We start from the raw sequence: 17,161 nt of genomic DNA on the forward strand, positions 1-17,161 counted from the left end.
ATGTGTAACACCCAACATAATTCATAAAATTTCACATGATTTTATTGAGTTTTTAGAATGCTAGCAACTAAAATTCTCATGTAAGTTCCTATTTCCAGTTCCCATGTCTCCCATAGTTCTTTTTTTTTTCAAATACAGTAATAACAGACTTTCAGACGCCACATTCGAGGTACGTCCTTTTTTCATCTCACCATTGAGATATGTTTCTAATTTACGATTTGAAATACTTCTGCACTGCATATCATATCACAGGATAACGCGAATTTTCCAATAAAATGAGCTATGGGTGTAATCAGCTATCTTCGTTATCAATACTCGTGGGACTTTTTTGCTGAGTACACCGAACAGAATTCTAGTGTTATAAACCGTGTGCTTGCATTCCAGCCATACTTTTCTTCGTGTGACCGTGATTTAGGCTCATGAAACCATAATTTTTCTATCTCTTTAAGTAGCTTCTTAAGCCCTTTAGTGCTTTCTTTTAAGTTCGGTCCAATGAACCAAAAGTGGAATTGCGTCGACCGATATTCCCGTTCGACCAGAAGATAGTAATGCCAAAATACGACAGTTCCGAGAACCGATTTTTTCCCCATGTGGTGTCTAAAAAAAACTTGAACCGGTCAGACGGTTCATAGAGAGAAATTTGATCCTGCTTCAGCGCGTCGTCGCAAGAGGGGGAGGGGGTGTACGGTAGCGTGATGCGGTGGATAAATTCTGGGGGGAGGCTATTCGTCACCGCTGCTTCGCTCCCAAGCTTGAGTCCAAGTAAATGAGATCATTCTTCACACTTCACCCCAGCCCGCCACCCCCGCGATGCGGTGGACAGCGCGACACGGATTCAGGGAAGTAAGTGCTTGCACTTCAACCCCAACTTAATTCCCCGACGCGGGCGTTATATTATGTTACCGATCCGGAATATATCACGTGTTGGCGGCGGTATCACCTAAAATAATAAAGAAAGGCACCGGCAAACGGCGAAAAAACCCATTTGGCTAATCAAATTAAGAGCAGCTGACTAATGGGCCACGTTTTGCAATTTTTAACAATCAACCGGCTCCTAACCGGTTTATAATTGCTCGGCCCGCTTACACGAGATGAAATTTCCTTTTCGTGGATTTAATTACTCCCGCCGCGGCCGCGGCCGGATGAGGAGGACTTTTTTTCGCCAGGAAAAATAAAACCTGCACCGACATGAGGCGGAGTAATAACCGCTGCGGTCGTTAAGGGAACTCCAGACTCTTAGTCATGTATGTGGCACGTTAATTTTCTCCCAAGTTTGCAAACGCTTTTAATAGCGCCACGCCACTCAACGTACAGTTGCCGCTCGTTAAAAAGTTTCCGCCGCAGAATCTAATAATGTGCCGTATGAATGAAATCATATGAGCCCTCGTGTAACATTCACTTACGAGTGTAACATTAATTTGGTTGTATTTACATACTGAAAGAGTAACAACATTTGGTTATTTAATTTAATGTCTCTGCTCTAACGTGTGGAATAGTGACCAAATCGTTGCTCCTCTGACTGGAGGGCGTATCTATATCAGCACGTGATTCCTGTTCTCCGTAACAATTTTATGAGTTTCGGGGATCATGTATAATTTGAGATACACCCTTGCGTCGAAAAAGCGACGAAGAATGGCTTTCGGAGTTAAATTAAAAAACAGAGTCTTATTTACATGGCAAGTAAACATTTTTTTTTTATTCTAGGAAAAACGTATAATGTAGATGTACTTTTCGCTGGGCAGTATACATTTCGACGGTGAAAGTCGGCAATCACATAACTCGGTTTGCGACGTCGCAGACTTCCTGTCATACTTTATTTTTTAAACGGAAAACTACTCAACGGTAATTCTTTAAAACTGCCGTGATTGTTCTTCTATGTGCGAGGAAAATTCTGCAAAAACTTCAATGTCCATTTGTTCTCCTTTAAAAAAATAACATAGTTGCGGAGATTTTCAGACACCGCAAACGAGTTATGTGATTGCCGACTTGCACCGTCGATTTGGTGTTTGCTGGCTGTTTCTCTGAAATATTTATGTTGTCCAGAGCTCTCTTGTGACATCATTCAACGCAAATAATCAAAAGAGAGTTTGTACTTACCTCGACTACAAGTTAGGTACTTCCTTCGAAACCCTTGCTCTATCAATGGTTTTTTTATGATTACTCGACATTTTGTTGAACAGGCTCTTTTTCTATGATCAACTTATTACTATCGCGTTTAATGTATTGATACAAATTACAGCGGAGATGATCCCTAATTGCGTGTTACCAAAAAGTAAGAAAGACAATCTCAGACAGCTGTATGCACAAAATTGTACTTACACAAAATAAGTTGGGTTGTAAAAGATGGGTGAAACGTGCTTTAAGTGCTGCTCCGACTGCACATTGCAGTGACTACAAAATCTGAAAGCATTCATGAATAATGATGATATTTGTTACTTGCTCTGTTCAGAGACATGAATTGAAAGCAAGATCATGTCATTATTGAGTGGGTGAAACGATAAATTTGCGTAAAGCAAACAAAGTGGAATTTGATATTCTAAGGGTATACAATTTAATTGACTGGGTGAATTCTTCATACAAAATAAATCAAAATGACCATAAAAGCCCTTCTATTCGATTGGATCTAAAGTTAAACAAAGTTATTCATCAATTGGATTCTCAGGAAATTACAGAATACTCCTCCTTCCTATCCCTTTCTCTATCCGCAGCTTCCTCCCCCTGTCTCCACCTATCCCTTCCTCTCCCGCCCTTTCTTGTCTCCTTCCTTACCTTCTCCCACATTCCCGCCCTCATTACAATTCATTTGAAAAGCTGACGCAACCTTTTTCTTCAGTTTTCTCATAAAATCTACTTTCATAAATGTGTTCTCAGGGAATATATTAGAATACGGTCATCCATAATAAGCGTATAAATCAAAGCTACAACCGCTCTTCCTAAACGCAGGTATTATTTATTACACGTGAAAGCCAAGGACGAGAGCGGGACAGAGACCTAAGCGCCGCTTCAGCAAACAAAAGGCAAAGTTGTGTAAATCAAAACCGCAACCTTCCTTAGTCTTTTCTGTTCGCTACTTACCGAAAGCTTCGGAGGAATATAAATCGCGGGTATGCGGGTCATCTCTTTTTTTATTCGAGAATAAACAGACCCAACAATGTGTTCACAGATTTACATAAATACATCGTTTTGCCAAACGTTTTTGTATGCGCTGCAGTTTAATTTTTAAAGATGCCGGGGAGACAAAAGAATCTCGGGGCGGTTCGCGGCCTTACTCCTCGATTCTCAGCGTCATACTCTCACGATGGAACTTTAATAAATTCGCCTGATAAAACACAGAATATGTTCTAAATTAGTGGCTTAGCATGGCAACCGTCTTGGACAGACTCCCCCGGTCTGTTTGACTGGCCTGTTCAGTCGTAAAATGGGTAATGGAGAGCGCTCGAATGTTGCAGGCGCGGAGCCACAGGAAGGAAAGCAAAAGCACAACTTCCTGAGCTTTCGTCATAAATTTTGCAAGAGATGCGAGCTCGAATGAGACTTTCTCTCATTCGTATGGATCTGCTCGGCCTGACATTCAAATGCGAGCACATGCAAACAAAGGAGGTCGCATTATTTTATTTTGAAAACATGTAATGTCGGTTGAAGAAAGTTTGAAAGACCGCCGCTTGAGGATGTCAGCGAAATTAAAAGCCGGTATTTTTACATTTTCTTAAGCGCGCTAATTAATATCAACGCTAGCTTCTGTAGCATGATTCCGAGAAGGTATATTAAATAAATGTAAAAAGCTTTTTGGAGCCTTTTCTACGCCGTAACTTACATTATGATCTTTCAAAACTCAAACTTACGGATGTAAATGAAAGAGTCCCCTTATAATTGAGCAAGTTTTTCGCTTGCTTCAAATAATCTGAAAATTCTACTTGGTTTTCCTTTAAAATATATTGTTGATTCAAATAAAGGCTAGCTAAGAATAGCTATTGCATCACGAGTAAATAGGTACATGATATTATTTTCGCATTCTGGCTCTGTATTTTTAAGCCTTCAAATTTAAAGGGCTATAACGGTCTTAGCTCTTTAAAAAAATATCAAGTGCAATGTTATGCTGCAACCCTAAAAAGTAATGATCTAATCTTCTTCTTCTTTTTGTTAACAAAAAAAAACTGATACAACGCGAAATATAATATTTTTTCATCGTAATCTAAGAGGAATTTGGCTCAGGAAATATGTACTTGCCGAAAGCTAATAAGTCCTAGTTTTCCGTAAATTAGTTTCGAAGATTACTTCTTTCACTTAATTTATACTGGATCTTCAGTATAAACACAAAATTTAGGTATCAAACAATCTTAAGATTTGAAATTATAGGGTGTTCGGCCACACATAATGAGAACAAATACTGAGGTATCAGCCGATTTTCTCTTCAAAAATATACAAACATTCTCTTACACATTGTTTTTTATTAGAGTATGACCTGAGTTTGCATATTTTTGAAGAGCAAATCACCTAGCAGCTCAGTATGTGTTGCCTTAAAATTCAATACTGGATTTGTAACAAATTTAAGCGATTCTTAAAACGCCCTCATTTGATCGAATACTTCACGCATATCCGTAAAGTTAAAATAATTGTATTCTCCAGACTGCTAATTTCTGCTGGGAATAAGTGACACTAAATCATATTCCGTCACCTGGGGCTAGTAGTACGGTATCAATATGCTTTAGATTTTTGATTTGGTACAAGCTTATTAGTTTTCCTTCATTTGAAAGGTAGGTGTCTTTGGTAAATACTTGGTTTCATTTTTATCCTTGAAATTTCCGATATAAAATATGCCTTAAATGCACATTTTTTTTTAAATGAAATCAGTTACTTCATTTTAAAAACATTCAATACGTGGTAAATATTTGTAAAACCTTTTCCAAGCAATGGCATCGATATAAATCTCAATGAGCCATAGTTGCGTGATGAAAGAAACTGTACAAAAATTAATCAAAGAGGAAAAAACTAAGAAGCACGCAATTTTTTGTTTGTAACTTATTTGCACATCGACCTTCTTGAGTCAAATACGTCCAATTTTGAGCGTTTATATGCGCTTACACCACGCTGCAGCACAGTAAAAGCCCAAAACATAAAAGAATACATTTGAATGCTTTGGAAATCATTAAATTTGACACGGGACGACTATTATATTTACAAAAAACACATTATATTTTCCAGTAGTGCATATTTCTTTTGCATCAGTTTAAAAGGGAATAATCAATGCAGAGAGTGCAAACATTTCAAAATCATGAGTTGAAAAACGCTGACTCCGCGAGTTTAAATATTAGAGCCTAACACAGAGCGGAGCGGCGTGTTAGCAGCGCAAAACGCGCACTGGCGCCTACAAACCTAACGGGATACTTCACGCATTGCGCAACGCGCGAAGTATCCCGTTAGGTTTGTAGGCGCCAGTGCGCGTTCTGCGCTAGTTGCCTGCCGCGCCGCAACGCTTTACGCAACTATTTCGCGTCAGAGGCGTTGCACAGTATCCTACAAGATTGGAGGCGCCTGAAATAACTAGTTAAAGAGGACTTTCAATTTTGACAGCATCTGTTACTGAAAAATGTTTAATTTGGCATTGGAGGGTTTCCTAGGCTCCCGCTTTGGTTTTCATCTTATCATATCCGTACAGTGTACACATGAACATATGCTTTTATCTGCTCTTAGAGTCTGTTCTCTTTCATGACTTGATTCATGAATGAAATGTTTTTAAGAATGAAGGTAGTAGTAGTATGCATTTATTTCTGGGTCAAAATATTTGTCTTATTTTTTAAACGTGATACTTCGGCAGCTTTAATCTCATTATTAAAATCTCAGCCTAATATTTCTCAGTTCTGGAGAAGAAGATGATTAAATGTGTGATTCAAAGGAGCGAAGTTACTATCAAGAAAATCAGAGATAACATATTTTTCTGATTTGACACGAAACTTCACTTTTAAAAATATGAAAATGTTATCGTTTGCAATTCAGCAGTGAAGTTATTGTTCCAACTTTTAAAGCGTGCAACCAATGGTTTTTTTTCACGTAAGTATCTCTGCCAGGGTATATTTTTTGACGCCGCGCGCCGTATCGATTTTAAGACCACTAAATATTTCAATTTTCGTTGGTTCCAGGCGGGGTATCAAAATGGACCATCTGCAAATTTTAGATGGACTCTTAAAAAAAGATTACGATAGAAGAGCGACGCCGACAAACCATCTAAGTAAGTATTGAAAAGTTATTTGTTTAAATTCTGTATCATACGGCTACAATTAACGATGTGTAACTATTGCAGTTTCAAAGTTAGAAGGTCAGCGTTTCGCTCCTTTTGAAACGTTCAAGAAGTAAAAAGCGAGCTTTGTAATGAAAGTTCCATATTGAACCCTATGCACTTTCCCGAAAATTCTGTGAACCAACTAACAAGCAGTCCCGTTATTTGCGAACAAGTTTGCTGAATGGAGTCCAAATATCTTGGCGATAAATCGACGGGGAGCTGAAGTTGCAAATTGTGGAGATGAGTGGGGTCCTGCTCGTGAAAAGGGAACCGCAAGGGAAATATGTAGCCGACCGAAACAAACAGGAAAGACGCGTCGTCGCATCAGGTATGGAGTGTGGCATTCATCCCGGCGCGGCGCTGGAGGAAATAATTTCCAAAGGAGCGGAAAGTTGGGCGAGACTGTCATCGCGCGAGAAAAATTATCCGCGGAAACTTTCAAACGGCCGCGAACGCCGCGCCGCGCCGCGTCGTAAAAGTTTCGGTTTTTATCGCCTCCCATCCGCCCGCCACCGCGCGAATTCAACGGATCCTTGCCAAACTGCTCGATAAACCGCCAACTTTCGATGACTGACGTTCGATAGCAAGTCCCGCAGGGAGGTAGGACGTTATCAGTGGATACTATCTGAAAGTTCAAATTCCTGAGAGCGCAAAAACGGTAGGCAATAAGCGGGAAAAACGATAGGCAATAAGCGCAAAAATGCATAAACCAACAGCGCAAATTTAAACACACTGAAACTAAAGTTTGGTCGTATGTACCAAAGTTCGGTGTTCCATAGCATCCCAACTAATTCGGTTCGTCAAACCGAAATTTTGGTCCGTGTAATCCAACTTATCCGGTAAAGTGAACTGACGAACTAAGTTTGGTCATATATGCCGAACGTTCGGTTACACGAACCAAAAGTTCAGTTTGACAAACCGAACGTTCGGTTACACGAACCAAGAGTTCAGTTTGACAAACCGAACGTTCGATTACACGAACCAAAAGTTCAGTTTGACAAACCGAATAAATAGGATGATATGGAACACTGAAAGTTCGGTTCACAGGACCAATTTTTTTTCCAGTTTACAAGTAGTCGACCAAAAGCGCAAACGTGGAAACCAACCTAATCTAACCTAACCTTGAGATAGGTTAGGTTAGGCCAGATAATGACCACTTGAATCCCTCTCTGTCGCCCCAAAATAATACTACCATTTGCGCAAACGTGCCACCATCCTAAAACGGCTGTCCTTAAATTACGTAACGCTCCGAAGGAGGATGGAGTTTTTGCCAGCGTTACGTGACGTTACAAAGGGATGGGGGTCTAGAGCGACTGAGCGAAGCGTTCCGCAACGAGTTTAAGTGATGAAATAATCATCAAAACACGATTCTATGACCAGCGCAACTGACCCATTGCATTATTTCTTAAAGGGCTGTGTTCGGTTTCTCGTTAAAGTTGAAGCGTCAAGCAAATGGTCTTATAAATCTAAAATCTAATGCGAAATAATTGGTTATTATTTTAGCAATATGTCAACACTCTCTCACTCTCGTCCAGTTTTCGTCTCAATACTTCCCTTTTCATTCAGTTTGACCTCCCTCTCGGGGAAATTAATCAATTACCTGTTAGGTTCCTCCTGAATTTTGCGCTATGCTCAGATCAGAACTCATTCCTCCGCATAGAGCATTTAAGTGCGATGGGGATTGAAACGTGAAACGACTCAGAAAATTTTCTCACTTTATATATTTTCCCTCCAGGTGTTTCCATGAGAAAAATAATACTTCGAAAGCTATAACTATGAAAGCGCGCCGCACCCTGCATATAAATATTGACAACATTGCAAAAATATTGCCCGAAATATTACGACCATATTTACTTTATCACCTACATTGATTACATCTTAGCAATATTTGCCACAAAATTTTGATACGCAATGTTGCTACCGCGGACAATTTCGCGTTTATCAAGCAAGATTCGGTACGCTCTAGATTCAAACTCGTTATGTTGGTATATTTTCTGCGTTATTGAAAAACCGGAAGGAAATTATATCGTGTCAGAAAATTCAAACAAGAAAGAAAAACAGAATAATTTTTGCCCTAATTAGTAGTTAGAAGGAGGTAGAAAAGTGTCGGGAGCTGATGCTAACGTTCGATTACACGAATTCAACGTTCAGTAACAAGAACTGAATATTTGGTTACACGAACCGAACGCTCAGCTGCACGAATCGAATCATTCAATCAACAACAAGTAATCCAATGTTGCTAAGATCGTGCAATTTTTTTTACCTTGCAAATATAAACTGATCATCTCAACAAGTTTTATCTTTACTCTCAATCAACTAAAAATTCAATATGAAAATTACCTTTGTTAAATTTAAGTTTAGCATGATTTCAGTACTTTTCTTGCAAAGAATGTAAGATGCACACTCCTTAGCAACATTGGAATGCCCTTGTTTCCTTTTTGCCAAGTGCAATACAAAATTGCAATAGGCCCATTTAAAAAGGTTGTCCAGTTCATCTATGATGAGACTTCCTTAGTACATATCTGAGCACTTTCAAACGCGAGGGATGGAGGAAACGGTGACGTCCAGTATGAAGCGACGAGTGGGCAGCATATGAATCTGGACGAGACGAACTCTTCTTTGGGCGAGTTCTGGATCTGGACCCGGGTCTAATTATGAGCACCGAAACGGGGAACGGGTTCCAAGGTATCACGGACCGCGGCCGCGGGACCGCCCCCCTCATTTCCGAGGGTTTCGGCTAATCACCCTCTCAGAGTGTCCTTTTGTCCGCATCCCCGCCGATGTTGTCACTTGGTCATCCCCTGTTTTGCTCACTTTTATCAAGCTCCACACCCTCGGTCATGGGATGTCCATCACCTACACAAATAAAAACGCCGTATGAGCACTTAAATGTTGTCTAATTTCCAGTTATAGTATATTTATTTTGAGAAAAGATATGAATGTTTGGACCGAGTTTATCAGAAAAGAACCAACCCACATTATCGAAAAAAAGGTGTTAAGAATGGTTCCGAGTTCTACAAGCCGTATATTTTATCCTGCCAAAAACTGGAAGTCGAAAAATAGAAATTAGTTGGTGAAAAGAGGGGTTGAAGTTCAAATCCACATTGAGCCATATGCAGGAATACAACTTCAAACCTTTTTTTCTCCGTTTCAACTTAATAAGGGTTGGTTCCTTTTTGATGAATTCGGTCCATTTATCCTTGAAAATGTGAAATAATTTAGAATTCTTTGTATCTAGGACCGGGAATAATCTGAAAACCTCAGGATTCATCAGGGAATGAAAAATACCAAGAAAAATCAGAGTAAAATCTGGAAAGCAGTTCTAGCAACCGGGAATCTTTTCTTTTACTGCTTTAAGACCATTGTTTTACAATTTTTTCGAAAATTTTAAGTGCCTACACCGAACAAAAAATTGCTGTAATAACATTCCGAATGTTACAAATATTTACGACAATTCTTGAATGTTAGTGTCCTAGTAGTATTAGGCTGTTACTTTATCAGCCAGAGTGGTAATAACAACATTCTAGAGTTGTCGCATTTATTTATAACATCCGCGATGTTACTGCAGCAACTTTTTTTCCGGTGTAAGTACCTACTGTTATTGAGCGGTTTATGTTTTTGCATTTGAGTCGCCATCATTGACCTATGACATTTTTGAGTCGTCAAAGCATCATTATGATAGAAAAGCTTCTACCGGCATCTGACCAGCAGCAGATGACACAATGAGGTCTATCCCCTCGAATGCGCCGAAGATTCGGCTGAAAAATGAAAAAATTATATGTTCGTATTTGGAACTCCGGAGGGTTATAAAGTTTTCCCCCAAGAAAATCCCGGGGAAAGGGAAGAAAACTTCACTTTCTAATCAAGGAAATGGGATCTTAAATATCAGGGGAAAATCAGAAAATGAGCAATGAGCATTTTGAAGAATTCCAGACACCATCATGCACTTACATTAAACTGTGGAAAGTATGTTCTTAAAAAATTGGAAGAAAAATATTTACAAGTTTCCGAAGAAATTAGTGTTTTTATCAACGGAAATTTGGCAGCATCCGAAGCCTCATAAGGCGTTTTTCATTACGGCAAAACAGGGACGTCGATCATGCGTGGAGGAGGGGAGCTCGAACCCCAGCCCTCCCTCGATTTTCGTGCTATGTCAAGAACATACCTGTGAAAGACCATAAGTAATGGTTTAATTGCGCTAGCCACGAAGTTACGTTTTGATAAGCTTTTAGATTAGCAAAAGAATAATGAAGTCTGTTCAAACGACTATTTCCCACGTCAAATATTAAAAGAGGTATCGAAAAACACGATGTATGACGTCATCAACCGCATTAGTACTCATCATTTCGTCACCTTCCAGGCAAAGTATCACAAGCGCCATGCGCCGTTTAAAAATTTCCGCCGCCATTTTATTTTTTTACGGAGAAATTGCTCAACGAAGCTGTCCGAAAATTTCACTGAATTTTCTTTGTGCTGCCGATAAAATTTAGTGAAATTTTCAAACAGATTCAACGAACAATTTCTCAGTAAAGGAATAAAATGGTGGCGGAAATTTTTAAACGTCGCATGGCGCTTGTGATACTTTGCCTGGAAGGTGACGATTTCACCTTGGATTCATCAATTATTGGACTTGCATTAGGGAACTACAATTTTTGACTCATCCTAAAAAAAAAACTTATGCAAATAAAGAACTTAATGATACATATGGACGTATTTCTATCAAACGGAACTAAGTGCATTAAGACATGATCCCTGAGACCCATAAGAACACACGCATAACAGGGCTCACGTCATGATACACACAGTTCCGTTTGATAGAAATACGTCCATATGTTGTTTCTAAACCGAGCCAGGAAATGTAGTTACGAATTGCAAAATGTAGCGCACTTAGTGATACACACTTATGCACTCGTTGCTCGACCTTAAACCCGGATTAAACCGAAGTAAACGAAACCAAATTAGATGAAACCGTGGTGTGCTTCACCATAGTGAATGGCATCATGCGCCGCGCTTTGTTTTATGAATGGAAATATCTCCACTAATATTGGACATAGAAACTTGAACTTGGGCGGATATTCTGATTATTCCTGATCTATAATCTGAAGTCATCAGAGATGCAAGAGATCCGTTGCTGAGTCATATCACATCCGTGTGTAAATTTGAATCGTTTGAGTGAATGTTGCATCCTTGGAATGGAGTCACGTTCCTGAGAAGTTTTTACGGAACGTCGATATGTGACCATCATGATAACCTCCTTTCTAACAAAATTTGTATGACTTGATTTGCGCATCACAGTTGAACTGGAGAAATTATTCAAATTCGATTACAATCAAGTCCCGCCGGCGGTTCATCTCACTGAATGTAGATCTTTCCGCAAAAGATTCGTGAAAACCCCAACCTACCTCAATCTCGCTTGAATTAACCAGGCCAAATACTATAATGAGATCGCACTGGACGGGACCCGAGTAATTGCTGGAGTGTGGCGCGCCTTCAATCCGGCTGGCAGCAACATGCTTACACCCGTGGTCGAATAGTTGTATCACTGCGCCTGCTGTGAATGAGTTCAAATATCCTTTCCTGCACGCGTAAGGAAGCGTATTTGGCTCCGACTGCAACGTTACAGACCTCAACTAATGTCTTATTTTTAATCATTCTTGTCACGAAAGGCAAATACAGTTTTTCTAAAGAAATTCCGCGGATTTTCTTCAGTCGCCGAAAATTTTGACGCAATATTTTCGCTCGTTGCATACCTCATTTTAAAAAAATGAATTTAATAATCCCAATCCGAGGTTCTGAATCGTTACAATTCAGGGATACTCTTTCACTCAAATTGTGGTAAAAACGGAACAGAGAGTCAAGGATAATGACGTGCAGTCCTCCCTTTGCGGCGATTTTAGCGGCGCGCCAGCCAGGGAGATCGTACGGGACGGGACCCGAGGAATTGCTTGGAGTGTGGCGCGCCTTCAATCCGGCTGGCAGCAACATGCTTACACCCGTGGTCGAATAGTTGTATCACTGCGCCTGCCGTGAATGAGTTCAAATATCCTTTCCTGCACGCGTAAGGAAGCGTATTTGGCTCCGATTGCAACGTTATAGACCTCAACTAATGTCTTATTTTTAATCATTCTTGTCACGAAAGGCAAATACAGTTTTTCTAAAGAAATTCCGCGGATTATCATCAATCGCCGGAAATTTGTACGTAATATTTTCGCTCGTTTCATACCTCATTACAAGTGATTAAGTCGACTCAATTTTAATGTAATTTAACCACTATGTTAAATTTTATAAGGTAATAGAAGGGCAAGAACATGGTATGGTGACTGGTGAGGTAAATGACGGTGGCATACATTGCATTAATAAAAAGGGTGCTCGGGCACTCAAATAAAAATTAAAAAAAAAAAAAAAAAAAAAATGACCTCTTTCTTTATCTCGCTTTAATTTTATTTCCTCTTTGATGCCTAAAAAAATAAATATAAATAATACCCTAGTTTTTAAAATTCAGTATGCTCATTGCAATATTGACTGTACTGTTTGAATTTAAAAAACAGCTGTTTCCGCAGAGACCTTATTGTAGAAAACTTGAACCGTAAGCATCATGGTTGCAGCAATGTTGCAAAATCGTCTATCCTCCGCCAAGATTAGGTTAGGATCCACTTTTCATGTTCCCTCCAGTCCAACGTCCTCTACACCTTGAAAATAGCTTTTCAAGAATAGCTAACTCTAGCAACATTCAATCTAAGAATATATATCAGGACATTCACAACTGTAATTTTAGACTTCAAATCATGCATTTTAGAATGTTGTGCTGTGATAAGGTATTCAGTTCAAATTTTCGGTAGTTTCTAAAATGTTTCAGACTTCACCTCGTCCGTCTTGTTACACAGAAGATCATCAATTTAGTAATCTTTAATTTCAAAAATTGTAAAAAATAAAAATTGTAAACAGTATGCCGACGATTTCACACACAGATAGAGTTCGGTGCGTGTTGAGACACGCTCTAATATTTACAGGTCTTTTGCTGGCCGTGGCGTTTTTTTACTACTTCATCACAGTACCATTGAGTAATATCCATCACTCTCAGGATCATCCTAGTAATATTCACCATTCTCGGATCCCAGAATCGCGATGAAAAGAACGCCATCGCTTCCGATTTTACATGGAATACGTAAGTCCCCAAGTTTCTACATAGTCAATATCCCTCTTTATACGCTGAATACATTTTTCGAACACGATGCAATCTTCGTAACTGAAAGCACTTGTTCACGCTTGAATACCATTTTTCTCGGAAGAGAGAGGTGGACGACAAGAGCGTGAGAGAGCAAGTAGAAGAAGAGAGGTTGGAGAGGGGGCTTGACAATGCTTGTTTCTATTTGCCAAGCTTTCGGCACTCCATCAAAGATTTTTAAATTGTCCTGTCTCTCTTATGATTGAATCCGGAATTCTACGAATATATGAGATGAGTATTTTTTATCACAACACAATGTTGCATCTATGGCCTTCTGATCTAAGTTTCTTTGAAATGCCCATTCAATGACACCAGAGTGAGGGAGAAGAAACTTGAAATCAGTATTCGGTTGTGATTTTATGTATTAAAAAGGTACGCGAAAGTCATTATTTTTTAACCAGAAACCCAGATTATACGCGAGACCTTTGAGAAAAATTTCCTCTTAAAATAACGACTTGCCGAACAAGCCCTCCTGGGAAGTCTACTTCACTCGAATAAATGGGAGCTCAACGATCGCCCATGGGGAGTATATTTCACTCCCGAGTCTTTATCGCTGCTGCCTACTGCTGCCGTATTTATCTGCCTCGTTTAAGATATACACAACAGATACCGAGACTATTTTTACCAACGTTAGATTTATGTTAGTTGATTTTTTTCCTATTCCTCCCCCTCTTGCGTAAGGGCGTATCGCAATTCTCGTATGAGCCTCAGAAAGGCTGGATTCATCAGTAAAATGAGGTTCACGTGGAAATTAAGATACGCCGTTACTTCAGAGGGGTGAAAAATGTGTGACCACCCACTGAAAAAGGGGCCTTAGACAATGGACGAGATACCTTCAAGAGAGCAATCTTTGTCAGAATGGGTCAAAATAACAGAGGTTTAATTCTTTAAAACTGAGATTTCGACAGAGAATGTTCTTTTTGCCTAAAAGGATAAGTTTTGGGCGATTTAATTGATTTTTCTCCGAGGAACTATAAGCTGTTTCTTTCGTGCCCTGCACATATCGGATTAGAATTTGAAATGACTTACGTTTTTTTTTTAATTACTTGTGCAAGTAACTTCAAACAATCGCTCCTCCAGTCTAATTTGAGAGGCTTGGTTCAACACACTCCCGCAATCTAGACTTTTTTTAATTTAGACGTCCTAGACTTTTTTCTAATTACAAGTAACTTCAAAAAATCGCACCTCCAGTCTAATTTGGACGTATTTCTATCAAACGGACCTAAGCGCCATAGCGGGAGGAAAAGAGAGAGTGGGTGCATTCGGATGTAGCGGAAGTGTGCGAGAACTTACGAAATGCTGATTCCGTTACAGCAGTCTGTTTCAGCAACGTCAGGATGTAAAACTAACGTGCTGATAGCGGGTAATTCAGTATTTGATGAGTTCTCGCACACTTTTTTACACTCCCGCTGCCTAGACATTGAACCCGGGAACACCCTGTATACCGGAATCAAGAACCCGGACCCTTGGTCGCGTTGCCGGGCAACTTGATCCTGAACACGACGTACGGTTTCTGCCTCCGGTCTTGGCCCAGTTCCCCGCGGCCCGGATAAAACGCCGGAAGGGAATGCAACTGGTTGACCACGAAGTACAGATAGCCATCCTCCCCCACACTGAACCTCGACACGAAATTGATCATTTTATCCCGGACGAGGAGCACCGCGAAACCGGTTCGAGGGTCGAACACGAATACACCATCCTGCTCGAAGTTCCCGCCGTACACGAACCCGAGCGAGTCGGAAACTATGGCGGCCGACCACCCTTTCTCACCGAGGTTCCGCACCGAGCCGACGATCTCGGGTCCCGGCGTGAACCGGTTGCGGAGAAGTGCAGTTGGCACCGAGAATAAGTATCGACCATCAGCCGCGGAATAGTAAAGGGTATCAGTATCCGGCGATAACGCCACACCTCCGACTCCGATCGTTATGAACTCCACACCCACGATCTCCCCACTGGAGCTCCTCTGTATCGTGTACACCGGGTCGCCGTAGACGAACGGCACGAAGCCAGGGGTCCCGGTGACCGAGAGGTCTCGTTCTAGAACGCGCCAGGAATTGCCGCTCTCCAAGTCGACGACAACGAGGGCGTTGGCCTGCGGGCCGATTATTGAAATTGATAGACAAAGCGATAGACAAAGAAGACATTGAGAGTATGAAGCGATCCTATTGGTTGAAACCGGTGATCTTTACAGACTAATAGGGAAAATGGTAGACTAACTGTCGGTTCTCTTGTCGGTTGCCGTTCGTTAGTCTATTACCTTCCTTTGTCCATTGCAACCACCTGCTTCCACCAATAGGATCCCTGCATATCCTTTTTGTCTTCTTTGTCTATAGCTTTGTCTATCAATTTCAATAATCGCCCCGCTGGACCCCCGGGCTCGCGTCTGCGATGTACGCGAAGTCGCGGAGGGTGTCGAAGCGCACGTCGGAGAAGTAGGAGATCGGCTTGGCCACGCTCGTCGGGAACGTGAAGGTTCTGATGATTGTATCGTTGGTCAGGTCGATGGAGACGAGTTTCGGGCCACCCGGTGAGGATTCCAGCATTACTCCGGCGTAGGAGACCCGGCCCGTGTCCAGGATCCACAGGGTGTCCAGAAAGTCGATGACGACGGCCTGTACACCTGGGGAACACAAAGATCAAGAGGGGCTTGGAGGACAAGGCGCATAAGTGCAGTTTTTGAAAAAAGTGAGATATTCATGAACTCAACTGAAACTAGTTTGTGTATAATTTGTGAGAAATTCACGACTAAAATCCAACTTTAAAGCATCGAAAATGTAGTTTAAAATTCAATTCTGCAATAAGACTAAATGTTATTTTGAAGCTTTAAACATGTATTTCTTGAGATAGCAAAAACTGCACCTATGCGCCTTGTCCTCCAAGCCTCTCAAAAGGAGTGAAAATTGTAATTGATTTTTGAAATGAAAAGGAACTGAGTGATTCGGGCTTGGAACGGAGGAAATATTTGACTTTTCGTGCCGCAGTAAGGCTTGCTGAAAAAGATGAACTTCAAGGTTGTCCAACTTTCTCATTCTAAATTCTTTCTGATAATATTTTTTTTTTTTTTTTTTATTAATTTTTTTTTTTTGGTTGAGAGATTGCACGCATCTTAAAAAGCAAAAACAAGTACTAATTCACTTAATTATTGTGTAAATGTTTCATCCAGTTACCTTCCACTAAATGCTGCTCAATCGACCCTTTTTAAATACCAAAAATAAAATATGTGAAACTCAAATATCTTAGCGGCTACTTAAACAAGCATACATTTTTATAAACTACTAATCCTCATATTGCAACATGGAAACATGAAATTTTGAGGTAGATTCAAGAATTCAGTGACTGAAACTTTCAGTAAACTGAAAAATGAGGCCCGTTTACACCCTTCCTATCTTCGGATTCGGTTGTATTGCTGACGTAGCCCTTGAGACACCACTACAAATTAGGCAAACGGAAACAAACGCAATCTGGAAATGAAGCAAGGGAAATGACGCGTGTTGAAGACGGCGCAGAGATACAACTATTCGTGCTTGATGGATGTCCACGTTGTATCTACAAAATTGAAGGCGCGATGGCGCGAGCGTGAACTCTGAGTGCTCCGCTCAGTCTACACCCCGCTGCCATTGATGTATCGCTCGGATTCGGGAGAAAAGTTAAAAAACGAG

At 40.5% G+C, this 17,161-nt stretch overlaps 1 protein-coding gene across 1 annotated transcript in view; it reads left to right on the forward strand.

The window, feature by feature from the left end:
- Window positions 1-6,137: 6,137 nt before the first annotated feature.
- Window positions 6,138-17,161, forward strand: part of LOC109042614 (glycine receptor subunit alpha-2) — a 79,885-nt gene continuing 68,861 nt past the window's right edge. Inside the window, exon 1 of the mRNA XM_072300184.1 lies at window positions 6,138-6,226. Coding sequence (XP_072156285.1) covers window positions 6,151-6,226 — 76 coding nt within the window. The 5' untranslated portion in view covers window positions 6,138-6,150. The remainder of the gene's footprint in view (window positions 6,227-17,161) is intronic.

The sequence above is a fragment of the Bemisia tabaci genome, chromosome 4 (assembly GCF_918797505.1).
Source record: "Bemisia tabaci chromosome 4, PGI_BMITA_v3".
Lineage (NCBI taxonomy): Eukaryota > Metazoa > Arthropoda > Insecta > Hemiptera > Aleyrodidae > Bemisia > Bemisia tabaci.